The sequence below is a fragment of the Xyrauchen texanus genome, chromosome 33 (assembly GCF_025860055.1).
Source record: "Xyrauchen texanus isolate HMW12.3.18 chromosome 33, RBS_HiC_50CHRs, whole genome shotgun sequence".
Classification (NCBI taxonomy): Eukaryota; Metazoa; Chordata; class Actinopteri; order Cypriniformes; family Catostomidae; genus Xyrauchen; species Xyrauchen texanus.
In genome coordinates, this window is record NC_068308.1 from 17,218,977 (window position 1) to 17,243,372 (window position 24,396).

The following is a 24,396-nucleotide window of genomic DNA, read 5'->3' on the forward strand; positions in this document are numbered from 1 at the left end:
AGAGTACGACGAAAAAAAATAAGGAAACGCTGCCTGTGAGGCGCTCAACGCTGGGGCTGAGAGCTGGGCCCGGATTGAGGCAGAGCTGCCTGTTGTTTAGGCAAAAATTGCTGGCCAAAATTGACGACGATGTCACCGAAGAGGCCAAGCTGGAAGATGGGGGGTCGAGAAAGCGTGCTTTGTCAACGTCGCGCATCTTGACCACGTTCAGCCAGATTTGGCGTTCCTGAACCACGGTCCGGTGGCGCTGTGGGCTTTTGAAGTCAGCGAGGACGTCATTCTACAGGCCTTGGAGGGGAGTACTGGGCGATCCCGCCAGGTAGCGGCGTTTTTCGGGACACATATGGATCGCAACCGCTCTTATCCATCTGGGGGACATCCGTATACCCTTGGGCCGCCCCAACGTCAAGGGTAGTGAGAGCGGATGTGTGAGGCGTTCGGTTCCGGGCAGTAAAAGGTGCCCTCCACGAACTCTTCGTGCACCTCCAGGAAGAAAGGTACCGGGGGGCAGTTTATTATATTACCTGGGAGTGGCGCCCTGATCCGATGTACCAATCGTCAAGCAATGAGGGCTTTGGGGAGGATGGAGGGTTCCAGTCCAAGCCCATGCTCACGCAGCCTGGGTAAGCTTGTCGGCCATCTGTGCGTCAGCCTCAGACTGGGCGGGCTCTGCGTCAGGGCTCAAGGGAGAATGCCGGCTGGCCGGTAGCCCGAGCCCGGACGGAAGCAAGCGAGAGTGCCGGGGGGGCAGGTAGTTCGTGGGGATTTACCCGGCAAAACCGAGCCCTTTGTCATCCCCAAGTCGCCTTCATCGCCAGCCGGGTCGTCCTTAATCCCATGGAAAGGAGGAGCAATGCGGCTGAAGTGCCGTCACCTTAAGAAAGGAGAGCCGTGACCGCAACGCTGCCATGGTCATGTCCTCGCAATGAGTACATGAGCCATCCACAAACGCTGCCTCAGTGTGACACACGAGGCAGCGTCTGTGACCGTCGGTCATGGAGAGATATCGACCGCATCTAGGAACTACACAGAGGCGTAAAGGCATCTATAAAAGATGCGTCCTGAAAAGGATGTTCAATGCCTGCTCGTGTATTGCTCTTTTATGAGTGAAAATAAACTCTTTTAGAGAAATCAAACTCTTTTAGGAGGGGAAAAAACTCTTTTAGAGAGAGAAAGTGCTGTTGAAGCGCCCAGGCGCGTGAACTGCACAGCGTGCAGAGAGAGAACGCCGCTGGAAACGCGCCGTAGGATCCAACAGCAGTGCTTCTTGCCAACAGAGGTGAGTGGAAAAGTGGTGAAACTTCTGCTTGCTGCTGCAAAACCGCTCAGCTCCGAAGAAAAAATCGGACTGACAGACACACGCCCGCTTCCCTTTATACCCGTATGTCCGGGGGCGGGACATGCAAATTCTGTCTGCCTTTTCTCAAGTTCAGAGGTACGTGAGGCTCCCAAGGAAGACCCCTTGTGTCACTTAATTCGACACAACGTCGAGTGAGTGACAGAAGGGGAACAAAAAGTCCCACTTCAAACTCATGCCATTAGTTAAGCCATTATTACTGTGTCGAGCTGGATGGGATGCTTAAACAAACAAAGCAATGTTTTGATAGCGTCACAGTGTTTACACTTTTTCGTAGAAAGCAACTTACAAATTGCTTAATTATAGTTGTCTATGCATATTAGGTTGAGAAATGAGACATGAAGAAAATTACTGACCAGTTTTACACCATTTTAAACCATGTTTTGCAGTTAACATATAGGTTCACACAAAAATGAAAATTCTCTCATCATTTATTCACCCTCATGCCATCTCAGATGTGTATGACTTTTTCTGCTGAACACAAACAAAGATTTTTAGAAGAATATTTCAGCTCTGTAGGTCCTTTCAATGCAAGTGAATGGTGACTAGAACTTTTAAGATCCAAAAAGCACATAAAGGCAGCATAAATGTAATCCATATGCATATGCATACATGTAGCTGGAATACGTATTTAAAATACAAAATATAAGTAACTGTGTTCCACTACAGATACAATTTAAATCATTGGTATTTAGAATACAGTTACATTCAAAAAATATTTTGATTACTTAAGAGATTACTTTTCATTTTATTGCCATTTGTTTCATTTAATATTTAGTCCTTTCAGATGGAAAATATTTATATATATAAATGAAGCGATCCAAAGTGCATTTGAACAGCACTGAAACACTTTCTTATGATGTGTTACATTCATACGAGCAGACAGAGAAGTAAGTTTGAAGTAAGTTTGGAGCAGAAGAAAGAGAAATAAAGCTTGTGTAAATTATCAGCTTTATGCTAAGCTAAAATTGTATTTCTTGCCATTTTACATGCACATGTTACCAGTCCCGATCATATTTTTTTATCAAGAAAATTCACGTTGGATCATAATTTCTTTTTTATATCATATTCTTGATAGAATTTTTGTATTGCTTTCCTGTAAAAATATAAAAAATTCCTTAAAACAAGATCAAAATTGATCTTGTTTAATAAACAACACTGCATTAGATATTTAGGGTTTTCAGAGAATGTATTTTTAACATGTGTATTTTGTCTTACTGTAAAGGCAGAGATTTTTTAGTCAAAACAAGTGAAAAAAGTCTACCAGTGCAGAAGAAATAATCCAAAGTATTTAGAATATGTTACTGACCTTGAGTAATCTTTTTTCCAGCATGTATTCTGTAATCTGTGGTGGAGTACATTTCAAAAGTAACCCTCCCAACCCTGTCTATATAACTCCAATGGTTAAATCCATATCTACAGAAGCAATATGATAGGTGTGGGTGAGAAACAGATCAATATGTAAGTAATTTTGTATTATAAATTCTCCTCCCTGCCCAGAAGGTTGCAATATACATGAAGAATGCGAATTGCCAAAAACAAAAGAAGCAGAATGTAAAAGTGAAAGTGGAGATTTATAAATGTACTTAATATTGATCTGTTTCTCACCATCACCTATCATATAGCTTCAGAAGACATGGATTTAACCTCTGGAGTTGTATGTATTATTTGTATGCTCCCTTTATTTGCTTTTGGAGCTTCAAAGTTTTGGTTACTATTCATTTGCATTGTATGGACCTACAGAACTGAGATATTCTTCTAAATATATTTGTTTGTGTTCAGCAGAAGAAAGAAAGTCATACACATCTGGGATGGCATGAGGGTGAAGAAATTAGGAGAGAATATTCATTTTTGGATTAACTATCCTTTTAAAAAGTCATGTGGTTTTTGAAATTAATTTAAAATATTTCACAATATTCCATGTTATTTTTTTTAGTTTTAAAAAAAAAATAGGTCATTAAAAATCCATGTACAATGTTTAAGAAAATTAGAATGAGACTAAATCTATTTAAAAATACATTTGGATAGAGTAGCATATGTCGCACTGCAAGAACACTGCTGTGACTCCTTGACATGTTATATGTCATGCCAACTACCCACCCACACACAGAGGCAGAGTCACATGTGCAAAATTACACAAAATGCTCAACTGGTAGAATCTTTGCCAAAATCTATAAGAGAATGTCTTTAATTACTAACCACAATTTTGTTAATCTAGCAGCCTGTTTCTATATTTACATTAGAGTATTGTAAGGTAAGTCAGTGGGTTTGGCTGCTTGTCCCGAAGGCCACAGATGGTGAACAGACTGAGAGCTCATGTCACAGTAGTGTTCCCAGTAAAAGAGGGACTCACACAGTAACACCATCACACACATACACACAAATGTTCTTATGTTAAAGGAATTGTAAAATACAAAAGTGCAAATCCTCTGCTGAAAGCTACTGTTGCTGTAACTAAGTGTGAATCACAAAGCACAAAACAAATCAGAATGTCATCAAGTTTTTAATGTACATTTTCTCTTAATTTATTCTTTAATAGGTGATTTTAAAAGGCTCATTTATTAAATGATTTTAATAAAAAATAATAATGTTAGGCAGTATGTTAGTCTGAGTCATATTGAAAGAAAATATAGAAAGAAAAAAATAATACAGGTTTAGAACAACATTAAAGTGAGTAATTTATTTTAGTTTTGATTAAACTATCCCATTAACAAATACAACTACATACTGTATATGAGAAAATAAAATCGAATTATTGAGAGAGACATCCTGTCCTAGTAAAGGAGAAAAGGTTTGCTTTAGTTTTAGTTTAAGGCTTTAGGTTTGGAAGAATATCATGCACACATCATAAATGCAACGGTAGTAATAGAGTATCGACTCTCTCCCCCTGTTTAAAACCAGACTCAAAACCCACCTGTTCCAGCTTGCTTATTTGTAAATGCACTGTTCTTGTCCTTTTTTTTTTTTTTTTTATAATTTAATCATTGTTTGTTTATACTTTTATGTTCCTTGTTCCTGTTTTATTATCTGTAAAGCGACCTTGAGTGTTTAGAAAGGCGCTGTTAAATAAAATGTATTATTATTATTATTATTATTATTATAGTTCTTGTTTAGCATGCAAGGGGACCAGGGATAAAATCCTATCCAAACAGTGGCCCAAAAATGGGGTAAGCAACATATGCTGTGCATCAACCCCAAAGGGTAGTGGCCGGATGGAAAAACCAAGGGGGACCACCACACCCACCCAACCCTCATCAGCCCTTCGGATGGCGTAACGTCCGAGGGCCCAACCGGCACCACATTCGTGGGGGTGCGCAAATGTTAATGTGACATGCACTGCCAAAAATGGGTAGGTGCACCCCAAATATGTGATTTTTTTTTTTAAATAAACCATGAAAAAAGGCAACTGAAAGTTTCATTCAAAATGCACCTGGCTCAAAGATCCTACAATGCAATCAAATGCAACTCTGTCCATGGGCTACACTAGAGCTACTGAAAAAAAGCCTGTCAAATCTAGCAGGAAAAAAAAGAAAAAAATAGCTCAAAGGTTAAAGCATGACACTTTTAACATGGCTGTTCCCAAAAGGAGTCTGAGCGAGATGCTGTAGAAAGCCCAGCCGTTCTATTCACAAAATTCCAGGGATGCAAATTTAGTTCTTTAGGTCTTCTACACATGCAAAAAATTACAGGATTTTACCTCAAATATCTGTGTAGAAATAAACATATCAAACTCACAGTGCACAGCATGCTGCTACCATTTAAGACATGCTGATGAGGCATCTGGATGAGTGATGTTTTTGTGTTTATCCTAAGGCTTGTCCTTTGCATGTCTTTCAAATCTTTTTTTTAGCATACTGTACAACCTAAGGGAGAGCTTTCAACATTTGACACCAATTTACATTAGTTTCCATAATAATCTTGATGTGAGCAGATGCTTTTGAGACAGTCTGGGCTAATCTAAACACTGTCCGGTTCATCTTTAACTGCTTTTCTCACACATTAACAACAAAAGATAGGAACAGAGACTGTAAATTTCAGAGGCGGGACAGAGTGCCTACTCTGCAGACCTCTCTGAAAGCGATAGATTGGCTGCTGTTTCTTCAATGCTTTATCTCTATCGCTCTGTGTACAGTAACAGATGAAGGGCAGAGCAGAGGGGAGGAAGGCGCTTCTGAAGTTAACCATCCATCATCCTGCGCTCGCTGCATTGCGCTTGCTGAGATTTACTGCTGACAGCAGTGTGCGGTGAGAAAAATGTGTGAATCACGCCAACCCCAAAGGCCCTCTTCTATGCTTGTGACCCCCTTTTACAGTCAGATTAGCCCAATATCTACCAGCATTTCTTGTAACAATTCCATGTTATTTCCCTACAGTTTAATCTGAGCTCCTACTCTCAAGTGCTGGCAAATTCTATCATATAAAGATTGTCCCAGTACAGATTTATCTGTTTTTGTAATATGTAACTAAGTTTACCCGTCTGTCACTCACTTCAACGTTGTGTCGAAGAAGCGACACTAGGGGTCTCTCTTGAGAGCCAAATATACATCTGATCTATGAAAAAAGGCCAATGAGAAGTTGGCAGACAGAATTTGCATGTCTCACCCCCGGACATACAGGAATAAATGCGGGGAAATAAGTCTGTTTCATTCAGAATTTTTTTTTTTGGAGCTGATGGTCTTGTATGCAGTGAGCTGTGAGTCACACACCTGTTCCTCTTACCTCTGAGCGATTACTGCTGTTGGATCAACAGCGCACTTCAGCGGCTTTCTCCTTCTCTCCACGGCAGTGCAGTTTGCCCCTGGGCGCTTCGACAGCGCAAACTTAAAAGAGTTTATAAAAGAGTGATTTTCTCTAAAAGAGTATTTTCTTCTTAAAAGAGCAATACACAGCGGCGTTGAACATCCTTTTCAGGACGCGTCTTTGTAAAGATGCCTTTCCACCCCTGTATATTTCCTGGATGTGGTAGAGTACTCTCCGCTTCAGACGGCCACAGGCGCTGTCTCGTGTGTCTGGGCTGCGATCACACCGAGGCAGCGTTTGTGGATGGTTCATGTTCTCATTGCGAGAACATGACCATGGCACTGTTGCGGTCGCGGCTTTCCTTCAACCAGGCCAAGGCACCAAGAGCTGCACGAGGGTAGTTCTGATCCCGACGTGCTGCAGGAACTGCACTCAGCGACCGACCTTGCCCTCATTGCCACGAAGGGCACAGCGCAGTCACTCGGCAGGCTATGGCCACACTTGTGGTTCAGGAATGTCATCTGTGGCTGAACTTGGTCGAGATGTGCAAGACGGACAAGACACGCTTCCTCGATGCCCCTGTACCCAGTTCGGCCTCTTCGGATTTTACCCAGCTATTCTCCGCGGTGAAAAAGCAGACGGAAACCATCTCACTCATCCTGCCCCGCCACAACCCTGTCGCCACAGGCCAAGACCCATCTGCTCGCCAAAGGCGTCCTCCTGCAGCTAGAAAACGTGAAGCCCCGCCGGGTACGACAAAAATAATCGGCCCTTTATTGCCCCTAGCACAGAGGTTGGATGCGTGGCTTTCACTTTCACTATTGCAACCGATAGAGCCTGTCCCTCCAACCGAGATGAAGAAGGGTCTCTACAGACCTTACTTCATCGTACCCAAGAAAGGCGGTGGCTTACGACCAATCTTGGACTTGTGAGTTTTCAACCGGGCCTTACACAAACTCCCATTCAAAATGCTCACACAAAAACAGATTTTAACTTCCGTCCGGCATCTAGATTGGTTCGCAGCGGTAGACCTGAAGGACGCATATTCCACGTCTCAATACTGCCTCGACATCGACCCTTTCTACGGTTCGCGTACGATGGCCTGACGTATCAGTACAAGGTCCTTCTCTTCGGCATGTCCCTGTCCCCTCGTGTCTTTACGAAGGTCGCAGAGGCAGCCCTTGCCCCGCTCCGAGAATTTGCATACTCAACTACCTCGACGACTGGCTCATCCTGACCCACTCCCGAGAGTTACTATGTGCCCACAGGGACCAGGTGCTCAGGCACTTCATCCATTTAGGGCTTCAGGTCAACTGGGAAAAGAGCATGGACTTAGACTCAGTCTCAATGTCAGCGCGCCTCACCAACAAACGTGCGCAGTCAGTGCTGAAATGCCTCACCACCTTCAGGCCAGGCACAACGGTCCCTTTAAAACTTTTCCAGAAGCTCCACTGGGGATGATGCATATGAGACCGCTTCAGCACTGGCTACAGACTCGTGTCCAGAGTCGAGCATGGCACCGCGGCACGCACCGTGTGATGGTCACCCCTGCCTGCCGCCAAACATTCAAACCTGGACAGACCTCTGCTTTCTGCGGGCAGGAGTCCCCTTGCAGCAGATGTCCTGACACGTCCTGGTCACGACCGACGCCTCCAGATTGGGTTGGGGCACCGTGTGCAACGGGCACGCAGCTGTGCTGGCACATCAACTTCCTGGAGTTGCTGACTGTTTTCTTTACCCTGCGGAAGTTTCTCCCACTAGTTCAGGGCAAACACGTCTTGATCAAATCAGACAGCACCACCGCGGTAGCGTACATAAATCGCCAAAGTTTCGTACGCTCCCGCCACATGTCACAACTCTCCCGTCGTCTTCTCCTTTGGAGCCAGCAGCGACTCAAGTCGCCGCATGCCACTAACATCCCCGGCAACCTCAACGGGGTAGCGGACACGCTGTCACGACAACGCTTGCCCAGTGGAGAGTGGAGGCTTCACCCCCAGTCGGTCCAGCTGATTTGGGAGTGCATCGGCAAGGCTCAGGTAGACCTGTTTGCCTCGCGAGAGATCTCCCACTGCCCGCTCTGGTATGCCCGAACAGAGGCTCCCCTCAGGGCAGACAAACTGGCACACAGCTGGCCCACGGGGCTGCGCAAGTACGCATTTCCCCCAGTGAGCCTTCTTGCACAGGTGCTATGCAAGGTCTCCCCTTATCAGGCTAATCAAGCCTCCGAGAGGGATAAAGGCTGACTGCGGAGGATTGTGCGAGAGAGAGAGAGAGATAGTTTATGGACATGTCTGTCATGTGTGTGTTTGTGTCTTTTTGAGTTTTTCATTTAAACTATTGTTTATATTGACAAGCCGGTTCTTGCCTCCTCCTTTCCATTGACTTCTTTACACACATAAAGGAAGCTTAAAATCCATAAGACTCCAGTTGTTAAATCCCTGTCTTTAGAAGCGATATGATAGGTTTGGGTGAGAAATGGATCAATATTTAAATCCCTTTTTTTACTATAAATTATCCTTGCCCTGTAAATGTCGATATGCACGAAGAATGCGAATCCCCAAAAACAAAAGAAGCAGAAAGTGAAAGTGAAATTGGAGATTTATTGTAAAAAGGACTTAATATTGATCTGTTTCTCACACACACACCCATCATATAGCTTCAGAAGACATGGATTAAACCACTGAAGTCATATGGATTACTTATATGCTGCCTTAATGTGCTTTTTTGGATGCAGTTCTGGCCACCATTCAACATTTTTCTAAAACAAATCTTAATTTGTGTTCAGCAGAAGAAAGTCATACACATCTGGGATGGCATTAAGGTGAATGAAAGAATTTTCATTTTTGGGTGAACTATCACTGTAATAAGGCCTATTTCAGATTAAAATACAAATAAATGCAGCTTGTACGTGATTCTTTCAGCTACTATGAGATTTTGCATGACATATTCACATATGAATGTTACATATGGAAATCTTTGCCTTTTGAATGGTGACCTTGGACCTTGGAAAGTGCTACATAACTCTCATACACTCGAATTCTATTCTCTCCAAGCTACATTACAAAAGTATAACATTCCACTACTTTTAAAAACCAAAAACAAGAAGCATTTACTTAATCATAATGGGAATGTGTTTAATTTATTTATGCAATTCCTTTGATCTAAGAGCAGACAATATCTATATGCAAATCAGAGACTGCTGAGGAGACACTGTATTACATTAGGAGTGAAAACATGCATTGGCCAATTGTCTGTTTTAAACTATTTCAAGATTTGTTCCCAGAGAAGAGGATCAGTTATTCAGATTTTAAACACAGCCAACACAATGTATGCAGGATATTTTTCCAACAGCCTCCCAATTTCCTTCCTTGTTATGAGGTGTAAATGTACATTTGTGTTCTCATGTGCTCTCTCACACACACAAACCGTTTAAACGTGCGCAAATACACACACAATAGCATCCATATTGGCTCTCTATTGGAATTATATGTTATTGTGTTATTTTCTACCTTGATAAGCTTGCACCTGATCTGCGCAGAAACCATATGGCTATTCCTGAGATTCCCGACCCTAAACATAAGGCAAAGCTTCCCGTCCCGTTGTGAGATGACCGCGTCCTGGCTGAACATGAGCGTCTCTGCGCGTTTCTTTGGCTGAGACATCTTAATGAACATACAGCCGATGAGAAACGCGTCCACAATCGAGCCCAAGAGGGACTGGAAGAGGAAAAGTATGATGCCCTCTGGGCACTTCTCCGTGATGTATCGGAACCCGTAACCTATAGTCGCCTCGGTCTCAATGAAGAACAGGAAAGCGGAGGGAAAGTTGTAAACGTTGGCGACGCACGGGGTGTACGACTCGTCGTGGCCGTTCCCAAGATCTCCGCGGATGTAGGCGATGATCCACCACATAAATGCCATTATGAGCCACGCGACAGTGTACGTCAGGAGAAAAATTAGCAGGTTCCAGCGCCACTTTAAGTCCACGAGCGTGGTGAAGAGGTCGGAGATGTACCTGCCCGTCTCTCCGCCAAGGTTACCGTGCTGGACGTTGCAGCGGCCGTTTTTATCCACGAACCGCTGGCGCTTTCTTTTGGCCGGGGCAGAAAAGGACATGCCCCGGTTGGTGTTCACCACCTGATAGTCTTCCCCGAATTTTCTTCGGATTGCAGACATGATGGCTGCGAGAGCCACAATCGGTAGAGTAACAATTTGGGTCACGCCAAGTTTCACGCGAGTCTATTTACGCGCGGCACTGAAGGATCCACACATTTAAAGTGTTGGTCCATAGATCTTCTCCGGGTAAAATGAAGGGTACCTCCTTGATCAGTAACTTAATTTGCAGCCTTTGTGTGAATATTGTTTCTGTAGTTGCCTTTCCCAATTTATTTATACGTGCACAATATGTAGTTTACGTACAAAATCAAACAAACATAAATCGTATTGTATTAAGTGCTTCGATGCCTTTTCCGCAACTTCTTTGTGCTGTGCGTCCGCCTCTCCATGTATGTGGTAAGATCTCTATTGAGCACTGTAGACTCTAGTTTAGATAACTGCGGCACTGTTATGCCTCTGTAGGCTACTTGTGCTGCCTGTACGCTGTGAGAGACAGAGGTTGGGCAAATGTTCATGTGTGTGCGTGGTGTGTGTCCAAATCCAGCAGCAGCAGTGTGGGAAAAGGGCTCGTATCTCTCGAGCGCTTTTGTCTGGTGTGAAATACTATAGCATTAGAGTGCCATCTGCTGAAGGTTTATTGATCATAACTTCAGCTCGAGGTGATCTAATATTGGCTGAGAACAGGACACACTTAATGATCTTGACCAGTTGTGTAGTGAAGGACCGTTCATATTGGTGGATTAGATTTGTCGGATTGTCTGTCTGTGCCATCAGTTGAGCTCCCACTGCTCCGTGCGCGTTTAGAGAGAATCTCTGTAAAAAAAAAAAAAAAAAAAAATTATAACACACACACACACACACACACACACACACCCTAAACCTAACACTCACAGAAAACTTTCTGCATTTTTACATTTTCAAAAAATATAATTTAGTTATTTTTCTCATGGGGACCGACAAAATGTCCCCACAAGGTCAAAAATGTCGGGTTTTACTTTCCTTATGGGGACATTTGGTCCCCACAAAGTGATAAATACACGCTCTCCACACACACACACACACACACACACACACACACACACACACACACACACACACACACACACACACACACACACACACACACGTTGTTGTGCATGTTGGTGCAGCTATCATTATGAGGACTCTCCATAGACATAATGATTAAACAGTACGAACTATCAGAGGTGGGAGCAATTCACCTATGCTCAAGTCTCGAGTCAAGTCTCAAGCGCAGTGGAGACAAATCAAGCAAGTAAATCAAGTCAGGGGACACATTGTGTGGGGGTGATTCGATCATGCCTAAATCCGGCACAAAGACAAAGACAAAAAAGACACACACACACACACACACACACACACACACACACACACACACACACACACACACACACACACACACACACACACACACACACACACACTCACTCACTCACTCACTCATACACTTACTGCACTCAACGGTGCTTGCATCACATTATTAGATTGAAAAAGTTCCGGGTCAAAAGACTACTCGTTGTAATGGTGGCCATAGCCTACCTTATATTAGGTGATACGCAAAATCCTAAGAAAGATAGGTGCATTGCCTAGACTGACAAATCGAGCACACCAATGAAAGTTAGCCTATAAGTGAATACATTTACAAACAAAGGGATCATGAGTGTGAATAAATATTTTTTATTCCTTAACATTTTGTAGGTTTCAGGCAAATAAGTCCATATACATGGCTGCATGATCAAATATGATATATTGTCTCTTATATTGTCTTATACACTGAACAACATAGCTGCTGGAATATAAGCGAGTAAATATGCATGCAAACTAAACAAGAAAAAATGTGTAACGTAAATGTATAAATAAATTGACCTAAAATGTTGTTGTTTCCCAAATTATTGAAAGGCCATTAAGGGATAGCCTAATCATGTTACATTATAGACAGACAGACAGACAGATAGATAGTGTCTCCCCCACTTTTTGAAATCAGTGTCTAATGCAGAAGATCTCCAGTCCTTGAGCAGGAGTTTCTATTTCGTTCGTGCATGTTATAACAGCGCTGGACTTTGTCAAATTTAATGTTATAATAAATGCTCATTGCGGCTGTTATCAGTGGCGTTGAGTGACAGTGGGCGGCGATGTTCTCTTGTGCATCCAGACGCGCGCACAACTCGCGCAGCGGCTCGCGCTCTTTTCCAGTTAAATTGCAAAGCATAATGCGAACAGTTGTGCTGACGTACATCCACTAACGTACAGATGCACTCTTCGTTTATTAAAATACAACGTTTTATTACAGTGCTAGCTGTACAGATCAAGTTATCAAATTAATTGTGTGAAAAAATGATTCGAGCTCTTAAATCGGTCATTGCGATCGACTATTTATCAAAACAGTTAAAGATTATTTGACATTATCTGCACATAACGTATTAATATTCATGAGTTTTGCCACTATTTGTGAAGTCACCCTCCCCAAATTTCCCCTCCACTTTTTATAATAAGTGACACCCATGGATAAGACAGACAGACAGACAGACAGACAGACAGACAGACAGATAGATAGATAGATAGATAGATAGATAGATAGATAGATAGATAGATAGATAGATAGATAGATAGATAGAAAGAAATTGATTTAACCACTGGAGTCATATGGATTAATTTTATGTGTCCTTTATGTGATTTTTGGAGCTTCAAAGTTCTGGCCAACATTCAATTGCATTGTATTGATCTACAGAGCTGAATTATTCTTTTTATTCTTTTTGTATTCAGCAGAGAAAAGAAAGTTATACACATCTGAGATGTCATGAGGGTGAGGAAATAATTACATTTTTTGTGTGAACTATACCTTTTATCATATTTATAAACACACACACACACACATATATATATATATACCAGCAATTAATTCAAGACCCAATTTGCACGCAGGACAAAATCACAGATGCTCAGGTACAATGTGCATAGTGGCCCCCTGCTTGACTAGTCCTGCCTGTATCCGTCTGTCTCCTCACACGACCCGTCCCGTCCGCTTAACCCATAATTCCCAGCGACGACACAACATGGAAGAGGCCAACAGCTGCAAGAGAACAATGTTTTGGCTGTGAAATAACTCAAAGGATCGAGCGCTGGGATTCATTTGAACGCTACGAGTCGGCCGTGGTCATGTATAAGTAAGTGCGTCTGCATTTTTACCTTGTATTTGCCTGCGGATGCGAAGAAGAGGGATTGCGCACGAATGAAAGATCCAAATAAAATCACAGCCGCTAAAGCGAAAGATTCAGCGGCGAGCATCATTGTTTCTGCCGTACGTACCATTGCATTACACTGAGGCCACAAGAGTCGCTTTTATTAAAACAATGCATCTTTCTTGCTGTGCCCTTACAGTTAAAGCAGCCTCCGCGTGCTCTTTACATCGCGTTTATCGTCGTATATATATAGATAGATAGATAGATAGATAGATTGATATATAGAGAGAGATATATATCACAATCTCGGCGGATTGCATTACTCTGTGCGGGCTATTATTAGTGATGGTGTGCGCTGAGAACGATCACAATATTTCAGCCCCATGTACAGTGCCCAAGCATAGACGCGACAAAACCAGAACACTGGCTTCCAAATCAAAGAAAGTGTTCACTGCACGCGCGTTTGGTCCAGGCTTGTCGCGTGCGGTGTAGACGAGCTGTTGTTAGCTGTAGCTCTTTCAGCTGCATGCTTCTGCGGGTTAGCCCCCTTCATCACCAAGTTCAATTAAACAATATACTTTGCTTGTGCGTTTTAGTTCTATCTTGTTTATGCGTTAGCAGAACGAGATTTTCGTATTTACCTACATAGGTTTGCTTAAAATCGCACTAAAGTTTCCCTGCCCCACTCATTCATGTTAGTTAGCCGTTAGCTGCTAATGGAGTCATTTAGACTGAGATGTGTTTGGTAATTGTGATAGATTAGCCCGATTTGATAAAACGGGTTACATTTTACCGAGTTTAGCTCCGAAAAAGGGGCAAACGTACCAACCCACGTGAAGCCGAAGGACCAGTGTGCCCAAACTTGATTTTAATAAACAAAAACAGGTATGAAAAGATGAAGTCATATCAACAAGATTAAGCAGCTTTCCATTAACGTTAGCTGATCACAATAGAGAACAATGCTGCGGCACTCACAAAGCCAGGACTCGTTTTTTCAACGAAGAGAATATAAAGTACATTTTAAAGGGAGTTTAAACTACTTGATGTAAACAATTAAATGTATTTGCAAAAGCAAATTTGTCTCTTTTTGTTTTTAGAAAGTGTCAACAATCAATTGATGCTAAGGTTAGCTAACCATTCATTGAAATGGTCTGCTTTCTGGTCCTAATGTTTTATATATGTAGTTCCTTTTAATTATGCTAACTTTGTTTCATAATAAAACTACTAGTTGTGATCTTTTTTTCTCTCTTTGATCAGAATTAGGTTGAATTGTTCTCCATCTCCAAGGAATTTCAGACTGAGGAGTCACCATCGATTGATTTTTAATTCTGCTTTATTTTACACAACCTTCAAGAGACTGATTATATGAAAAAACATTTATTATGACTGATTATTAAACCTTTATTCCTTTGTAGTTCATGCCATAATGTAGTTGTGTTATTCATGGTACCTTAATTGTCATGATCACATTTTTAGATTTCTGCAATTGCTTGTGATTTTAAAATGGCTGGCTCAATGATTGTTATTTGAAGTTATAGATATAATTGGTGCTTTTGTCAGGATTTCTGTTATATTATCAGGTGCTGACAGTCATAAGGTTAAGCTTTGGTCTCTTGAATCTCTAATGACCTGCACAGCATATATTGCCTTGATTTTTAAAGATATCTGATAACCTCTGGTGGTATGAACACCTTACATCTTGGGTGGAAAACCAATGCATTAGAACTGGTTGTGGTCCGGTTACAAAAAAGTAAAATCCTTAGAGGTCTCTTATTTTTTTGCCTTGTCAATGAAAGCAGCATTGTAATTAAAATGTGCATAGTTTAGTTTAAGCCTTATCATATGACGGTATGTCATAGAGCCTAAACAATGTGCAAAATTCCCTAAATCATCAGCCATTTCTGGTTAGCCAGTATAGTAATCTTGTTACAGAAATCAGTTATAATAATGAATCACTTGGGCCTAATTAAGATAATTAAGCATTGCGCACTATTTATTAGGGATGTGCAAAACTAACACTTTTCATAATAAACTAGCTAATCGGTTTGAATGACTAGTCAGTGTTTAGGATAATAATATATATATAATTAGGCTCCGTTATGGTCACGTGACCCCGATCAGATGCGTTTAAGAGAGATATATGGCCTCTGAGCATAGCACTTCAACATGGTAACTAACAGATATTCAACAAATAAAAAGGCTAAATAACTAACATCTCTTTGCACAAAACTATCAAAGTAATAATTAAGAAAGGCTCCAATAAAGAAACGCACAAAACTGCTTATGTGCATCCTGAATGCAGAATGACACGCTTCAATATAACCAGAGTGCGTCAGGGTGATCCTCACTGCGCATTCAAAAGTGCAGAACTGCAAGATAATATTGCATGAACACATCCAATTCACAACATCGAGCAGTTTAACCTTTTTAACTGCAACTATTTTTTTTAAGCAGCGTCAGACAGAATCAGATTTAAAATAAAAATTCCCTCATTTACTCACCCTCGTGTCATCCCTGATGTGTATGACTTTCTTCAGCAGAACACAAAGATTATTAGAAGAATATGTCAGCTCTGTAGGTCCATACAATGCAAGTGGATGGTGATTAGCACTTCAATGCTCCAAAAAGAACAGACAATATTATAAACATAATCCATATGGACTCCAGTGGTTAAATTAATGCCTTCTAAAGTTAAACAATCGCTTTGGGTGAGACACGTGATCAATATTTAAGCTCTTTTTATTATAATAGCATTCTTCCAGGCATTCACCGATGCGTGTCCACGAGGGACCTCTCGCATGATGTGAGCGCATTGGCATTTTCACGCGAGAACTGACGTGATGCAACTGGAAATGCTGCACGATTTGTTTAAAAGATAACGCTGTTCACAAACTATATTGGTTTTGCCTTCACTTGAACATGCCAGCATGCACCGCGTCCCCTGTTGGATGTGCTTTGGAGAGAATAACGTCTCCCATTAAAACCAAAACGACTACAAAATGTTATTGTTAGTAGTCGACCCCACTAATCGACTAGTCAATTGTTGAACGATTAGTCGACCACAGTAGCACATCCCTACTATCTAGTAAAATAGATTTTTTTTTCTATTAATTGCTAATTATTTACTTGGTGTTTTATTATTTACTTGGCTTTAATCATCCAGAATATTCAGGATCAATTTTCTTGTGTCTTCATAGCATATTTCATCATCTGAGCTGAATGAACTTTGGCCAGTTGAAGACCCAAACATGAGTATTATCCAGGACAAGCTTGGCAATGAGTTTTTACGGAACGGAGGCACGGACCCCAACTTCTCCCCCAGCATGATCATGTTTAGCCATTTACCTCCAGTCACCAGTTTCACGCGGCTGACTTCGCAAACCAGCATGGTGGATATGCCTCAGGAGATGATCCTAAAGAAAGAGCGTGACTCTCCTGACCATGGTGGTTGCTTTCTCCATAGTATGGGTATCAAACAGGAGAAGCTCAATGAGTTGGATTACCGCCTCCCAATGTATGAAACAGGATCCATAGGAGGAAAAAGCACTGATATGTTGGACATGTCTCTCAACAACCACCAGAATATGCTTCTGCATGACCTAAGCCATAGCAACGTAAGTCTAGTGGATTGAGGGATGTTTTGTCTTATGGGTTATATGTAATATATATTATATTATACTATGCTATTCGTTTCATTTGTTAGTTCCCAGATTACAATGTTTTAACATGGCTATAATGTCAATGTAAAATTAATTCCTACAGCATATAATGGCTCTTGAGATATCATTACATTATTAAATGGTTTTAGATTATTCAGCCTGCAGTCTGTCTTCCTATATTTATTGTGAAGCCATTTGTATGCTTCGTTAGCAGTTCTCTGACAGACTGGGGAAAGACCCAAAAGAATCTGGCCCTAGAAGAGGGAGGAGGGCAAATGGAGAAGGACCAGAGGGCAAAGCTAGAAGGAAACAAGGGGACTCTGCAAAGGTTCATGCATATTTTAAGTCACTATCATTTGCATCATTCTCATAATTTCCGCTTTGGCTCTTTAGTATGACGGTGTCTGCCTGAAGCACAAATTAAATGGACAGTGAAAAAAAAAAAGGTTTATTTATCATCAAATTCTTTTGTATATGAATATTGATGCATTAATTTTCTTTCCACCGGGCATATCTCAAACACACAGCAATATTGTGACCTTTCAAAATTGGATATTACTAGGTAATATATTAAATATTGACAACATTTTTATGTATTATTTGTTTGCTGATATAAAATTGCAAATATCAGTGATTTTAATAGTTTTTTTAATTTGGCCATTAAGTTTCCTAAATACATTAGCAGTGGTAAACTTCATTAAAATGGACATAGATTTGAGATGTTGTGTTGATTTCTCAAAAGCAGTTCTTTCCATTGTCCGTTTCAGAGCAAATGCATAAAACATTTGAATATTGTCAAAAAGCTTAAAATATTGAGGCAACTTATTGCCCTCTATAAATGGAATCAAGATTTTTACACATTATTTAAACAGTTAATTCGACAAAAGTTAATCCGTATAGATGTTTTAATGTGTCTCTGTGCTTTGTTGTTTTAGTCACTCATGCTAGATGGGGATGCTGGGCCCCTCTCTCCCAACTCTAAACCGCACATATGTGAGCACTGCAATGCAGCCTTTCGCAGTTCCTATCACCTACGCAGACATGTGCTTATTCACACAGGTGAAAAGCTTTCTCTAACCAACTACTCTACAGAGGTCAAATTCAGACTCCGTATACATGGGATGTTTCTGGGACAAATAGTTACATGGGTATTTATTTTTGATCATAGGTGAGAGGCCTTTCAGGTGCAGTCAGTGTAATATGAGCTTCATACAGAAGTATCTGCTGCAGCGGCATGAGAAAATCCACAGTGGTGAGTCGGAGTTTGCTTTTGTCGTAAACATACACCTCTTGTAGCAGAGGCAAAGCTGTTCTTATCATAGGCTTCAAATATAAAGATGGTGCTGAGATTGTTTGCTTAACAGGGGAGAAACCATTCAGCTGTGACCAGTGCAACATGCGTTTTATTCAGAAGTACCATATGGAGAGACACAAAAGGACACACAGTGGAGAAAAGCCATATAAATGTGACACCTGTCTACAGGTAAGTCCGATCAGATTATTTTGTCTACACTTGAGCCGGTCACACTGAACCTGTTTTTTTGCGGACAGATGTCTTTGTTACACTGCGTCTTGCTGGTTTTTGCGCAGGAGCTCTCCCTTTTTAAAAATGTTGAGTTCAGACTTAAAAATGCATCTCAAGACACTTTGGGTTGTCACGATTATGACATTTGGCTGACTAAATGAATAATTGAGATGATGATGATTAATTGTCTGTTTTTGGCTTTCACAATCATTACTATTATGATGATTCAATGTCTAAGGGCTTTCATGATTAGGACGATTAATTGTCATACAAATTGTCATGCTTTTGTCATTGGTGTGCTTCATAAAAATTAAGAAGTAATTTATTCATATTTAACTTCTACATTATTTCCTTTAAGGCTTTAAAAATGTATGACTGACAAAAAAATTATATTTTATAAATTTCAAAATACTTTTTGGTCAACTTTAGTCTTGATCCATTTTGCATTTACTGTTGTTGGAACCCAGCCAACCTGAATAACTATTATATTAAATTACATTATATTGTATTATATTTAGGGATGCTCCGATCAATCGGCCACCGATCGGTATCGGCCGATATTCACGTCCTATGGCCGATCGCATAAACCAATCACTCGTGCCACAAAAGATGCATGACTCCTTTTAATATTTGAGCAGTACTGTCATGACGTCACGGAGTGTGGGGAATACTGGTATGGTGTTGTAAGACTACAAACTTGATTCAGAAGTTAAGAATGAAGCAGTGGGAGAGGTATGGTGAATATGAAAAGCTTGTGTAGTGTTAATGTGGCGTTTCACATGTGACAAGGCAAAGAGAAAACAGTACAAGCTGTGATTATTGTCCTTATTATCATTCATGGCAGCAGCTTCTCAGTCTCCACCAGGCATAGGCATCTCAGTAATAACGTGAGTTACAAGATATGGTATAATTCAAACATCTTTATTAAATATCCCCAGATAAAACGGCATTAACAATAGTAGCACCTGTAGAGTCCAGAAACGTGCTCTTTCTCCGCTTTCCTTTCATCTCATGCCCTAATGAGAGTGCACGTGTTCCCTCCTTTAAAGTTCAAGAAACAACAAATGAAAAATTAACTATTAATACTCGTCCAACAAAATGAAAATGCAAGGAAGGAATATATAAATTGTTGAATTCTTTATACAATATTAAGATACCATATGATAATGTATTAAATATAGTGCACAATTTAAATCTAAATAAAATATGGAATAATAAGTATTACATGAAATAATGACATGGAATCAATAACAAAAAATGTCACATTAAGTTTAATTGCACCTATGGGTTGTCAGTTTGTCTTCAGTTTGACACTAAGCTTCGTTTTAATATAGAGTATATTTTATTAACCAATACTTACATGCTTTTTTTAATAAGCCTCTTAAACATTTTAAATGGTTTTTGATATTACTGGGAAAAGGAAAATTCAATTAAAATTGATAGTGTGCAGAAAGCTTGCATGTAGCCATTTATGACAGAGATCCTGATACAAGGTGAAATGATCGGTATTGGGATCAGTATCGGCCGTTCAGGTAACAAGAAGATTGGTGATCGGTATCGGCTGTAAAAATCTTGATTTGAGCATCCCTAATAATATCATATATAATAATGTAATAGTTAAATATCTTTATCCATAATTATTCCCTTTCACACGTTACATTAAGGCTCTGTTTAAACCCACGAGCCTTCATTTCGCATGAAGAAAGATCTTTGAGATTCTGTGTTCCTTTATTCTATCATCTCCTTAGAAAGTTAGTAATCGGGCATGTGTCACTGCATGTCATTAACACTGCATGCATGAAGTCACAATGACAAATAACAATTGCCGTTACATGATCGTTAAATTAAAGTGAAGCCGGAAGTGAAAGAAATGCTTTAAACAGATTTTGTTTTACTCCGGAATCTGAATTGAAACCTTTCTTTCTTGCCCGGCAGTATTTCTCACGGACAGATCGATTACTGAAGCACAAGAGAACGTGTGGAGAAGCTATGAAGAAAGGTCTGGACCCAGAAATGCTGGACCTTGGAGACAAGGACATGGGACAAGGTAGCTACCAACTGACTCAGGGAAACACCAGCGCCCCACCTCGCAAGAAGGGCAAGTCCAAAAGTGGCAACGAGGGTGGAGAGCGACGGAGAAAGAAAGGAGCAGCTGTGGGAAGAGGACTCCGCCCACAGGATTATACCATGAACATCCCCAGTGGATCAGGGACGTCTTCCTCAGGGGGTCTTGCTGAGACAAGCATGGACAACCAGCATGGGCACACACCCAAGCTTGTCTTTAAGAAAGGCGGTCGCAAGGGAATGGATAAGGGTCCAGTTTCTATGGAGGGTGCCAACGAGGGTCTTCATGAACAAAAGCTGCTGACACAGAAGCAAGGCACTCTGGACATGTCTGGAGCCTCAAGTATGGACAGTCTTGGTCTCCTCCAAACCTCCAGTGGCCCCAAACAGGGAGGTACCAGCAGCAACTATGATGATGCAATGCAATTTTTGAAAAAGAGACGATACCTGCATGCTGCAAACAGCAATGACTTCAGCTCAGTTCACCTTCCTCAGCCAACAGTCATCCAGGGTGGCATAGGAGAACCCACACTGGCCTTGCTCGACACCTCACCTCTGGTTAGCGTTGACAAGCATGACAAGTCAGGGATCCCAGATGAGGTGCTACAGAGCCTGCTGGATCACTACAGCCACAAATCTGATGGCTCTCATCATGATGTGACATTTGATCTGTACCATGTGGAATTGCAGCAGGCCTCAGCCACCTCTGATCTTGGCCATGATGAGGGATCCCCTAGTGGCTCTGGAGACAAGAGTGGGGTGATGAACGAGTACTCCAAGTTCTTGCTCCAGACCCTGGAGAGAACCAGCCACAGCAGCAGCTTCGCTTTGGGCCCATGTGGTCCTTTCGCAGGCCTCCTGTCATCTAGTAGCAGCCCTGCTAGCACACTCTTCTCAGACAAGAACATCTACGCCACCTCCCCTATGGAGTGTGGATTCGGACAGTCTGTTTCCTCCCCTCTTGCTCCCTCCTCATCTTCTCTAACCAAGTCCCATTTTGGAATGCTGGTTGGGTCTCCATCACCCTCCAATGCCTCACCATCCTCCCAACTGGGCTTTCATCTTGGTGGCCTGGAGCCAGCCACACACCAGCAGCTTACCCCATCTCAAGAGCTCACCGATCAGCTGGACAAGCAGCACTCTCCATCGTACCGTCTTACAAACCGGGAGCTGACCAACAGTAGCAGCCAGAAAGACCAGCAGACAAAGAATGGCAGTTCTTCGGCCAATGGCAACAACAGAGGCACCAATGGCAGCTCATCTAATGGCTCCGTCTACCCTTTGGCCCCACCTCCTGACCTTGCTACACTGGAATCCTCCAAGGAAGGGGTGGACATGCGTTCCACCTACCAGATAGAGAACTTTGCCCAAGCCTTCGGATCTCAGTTCAAGTCTGGTTGCCGGACCCCGCTAGGTTATGGCAGTGACCCGCGGGTAGGGGAAGTCGACCACAGAATACAGCGGACTCCCGTGTCAGAATTCTCAGGGTTTACTAGTCTGTTAGCAGATGTCAATGAGCCAGCTAGCTCAGGATCCAAAACCTCCACAAGCCAAAGCTACAGGTAAGGGTTGAGGTTGCTCACCTAACCCTGTTGTGTGAGATGAGGACTTTCTCCAATGCTTCCCTCTTCTCACCGAGTAAAACTTTAATTATTACACTGCCATTAAATGTCAACTGAAGACTTTACCAGGGAAGGTCTACAAGACCTCAGATGCAATTTTTCTTGTTCTTCTTTTTAATGTGTTATAGTCATTTGTTTAATTAGTGTAGTGCAGTGTTTCCCAATCCTGGTCCTGGAGTACCCTCAACACTGCTCATTTAGCTTGTCTCTCTTATTTAACACACTTGATTAACTCATTAGCTCATTAGTAGAGGCTCCATGAGCAGAATTGGTTGTCAAATAAGTGTGAGACCTAAAATGTGCAGTGTTGGGGGTACTACAGGACCAGGATTGGGAAACACTGGTGTAGTGGATGTAAGAATAGATTTAAATGAATTTTCATCTAAATTAGAGGGTAGACTTGTTTGATTTTTCAAAAACCGTGGATGTCTTAGCAATCATAGTCCAAGTGTAAGATTAAGTTAATAATGGAAGATGATTTACAATAATAACAGATGTCAGGGAGTGGCCCAGTATTCAACGGCAAAAAATGTATTGTCTGTTACAATAATCTAAAGTATTACTCAGGAAAATGCATGAACTTTTTTTAATGAGGTGCACTGGCACCCTTTTTTACAGGTGTACTTTGAAATGACAGTGAAGCTTTTATTTCTAAATTCCTTGAGAAAGACGAGCTTATTTGGAATCTGATTGATCGGCTTATAACACTGGTGACTCTTTTCACTACTTTATGGTACTTCTAATCTCAATGTGAAAACCTTGCATACTTTCATCACTAAGGGCCATGTTAAACACATGAAGTTACACATACACACAAAACATACATGTATGTAAGTAGACAGAGAAAGATTCAAGCATATGTAGATATTTATTTGTAGCTACATGGAACTTCAGTACTATTGTCTCAGGGTGAGCAGTAATTCTTATCCCTTCTTTAAATGTTACTTTTTGTCAGCTGACAACACTTTTATCTCTCAAGGAATCAAATAAGCACTTTTAGAAACCATTGAAAGCAAGAATTCAGATTCAGAACTCATAAACCAATTATTTTTTGATGAAGAAAGCTGTGATTTTAAAAGTGGGGGAGGGAATGGCAGCTTTACCATAACAAAGGGCATTAAAGTTTTTAAGAGAGTAATTTCCTGTATTGGTAATATTATTTTGTTCCTCTAATTCAAAATGCTGTTATTGAACATAAATGCCACTTTTTATTGTTGTGAGTCATCTGGCTAAAAACAGGTTTTGCAAGTGTTCCACTATCACAACTATTTGAATTTGGATGAGTAGCAGCAATTGGAGTTCTACCTCTTAACGTGTAATAAATTGATTGCCTGACAAAATTGCAATTGTCCCTTTTAATTGTTGCAGGAAGAACTAAATTACTATTTGAGTTGTACGAATCAATGGAAAGGACCTAAACTTGTGGTGTGTGTGTGTATGTGTATATATATATATATATATATATATATATATATATATATATATATATATATATATATATATATATATTTGTTTGTTTGTTTTTGATTGAGCACTACATTAGGAATGAAACTGATTACTGGGAGAGAGAAAAAACTTTGGAGACAAAGTGTTTCCTTCCAAATGCAATATGTGATGCCCTTGGAAAGATTGGTGGGCTACTTTGTCTTCCACTATTTATGGTTTTTGGCCCATGCAGCAAGACTTTGCTCTGTCCTGTTTGAGGCCCCTCAGTGGTCCTGCCCTGTTTCTTTCCTGCCTTTACAGTGTCCTGTCATGAAGAAATGCCATAGCTGTGATTAACAAAGTCTGAATACTGCACTCCAAACTTGTTCCATGCTTTTATAGAAAGACAAAAATAGGAGAATAGGATTGACCTTAATATACCTCATATCATTGTAAAAATGAGAAAACCAGGGACATGTGTTTCATGTAGTGGAAATATTGTAGTATGCATCAGCTTATTGTATATCATATAATGCCGCCTGTGTTTTAAGTTCAAGCTGATTTTTTTTTTTGGAATACAAATGTACATTTTTGTTGTTGTTTTAAACAGTGTTGCTAAGCAGTGTTTCATTGAAGAATAATACCTAGAATTTTATGATTTTGTCTCCCTTTATCCCCTTGTTTTAATTACT

At 41.1% G+C, this 24,396-nt stretch overlaps 2 protein-coding genes across 5 annotated transcripts in view; one reads left to right on the forward strand and one right to left on the reverse strand.

The window, feature by feature from the left end:
- The window catches only part of LOC127626865 (G protein-activated inward rectifier potassium channel 1-like), a 23,912-nt gene extending 12,907 nt beyond the window's left edge, over nucleotides 1-11,005 (reverse strand). The window contains exon 1 of the mRNA XM_052102960.1: nucleotides 9,607-11,005. Coding sequence (XP_051958920.1) covers nucleotides 9,607-10,272 — 666 coding nt within the window. The 5' untranslated portion in view covers nucleotides 10,273-11,005. The remainder of the gene's footprint in view (nucleotides 1-9,606) is intronic.
- Nucleotides 10,170-23,709, forward strand: LOC127626864 (zinc finger protein 281-like). 4 transcript variants are annotated; one of them, XM_052102959.1, is made up of 7 exons: nucleotides 10,170-10,295; nucleotides 16,607-17,023; nucleotides 17,280-17,396; nucleotides 18,004-18,127; nucleotides 18,237-18,320; nucleotides 18,433-18,551; nucleotides 20,529-23,709. In XM_052102959.1, the coding sequence occupies exons 2-7, from the start codon at nucleotides 16,658-16,660 to the stop codon at nucleotides 22,221-22,223; spliced, it is 2,505 nt and encodes an 834-aa protein (XP_051958919.1). In that variant the 5' UTR covers nucleotides 10,170-10,295; nucleotides 16,607-16,657; the 3' UTR covers nucleotides 22,224-23,709. The 4 variants fall into 4 exon arrangements, with proteins under 4 accessions (XP_051958919.1, XP_051958918.1, XP_051958916.1 ...); XM_052102958.1 differs by lacking the exon at nucleotides 10,170-10,295 and adding an exon at nucleotides 12,989-13,394; XM_052102956.1 differs by lacking the exon at nucleotides 10,170-10,295 and adding an exon at nucleotides 13,400-13,528.
- Nucleotides 23,710-24,396: the final 687 nt, after the last annotated feature.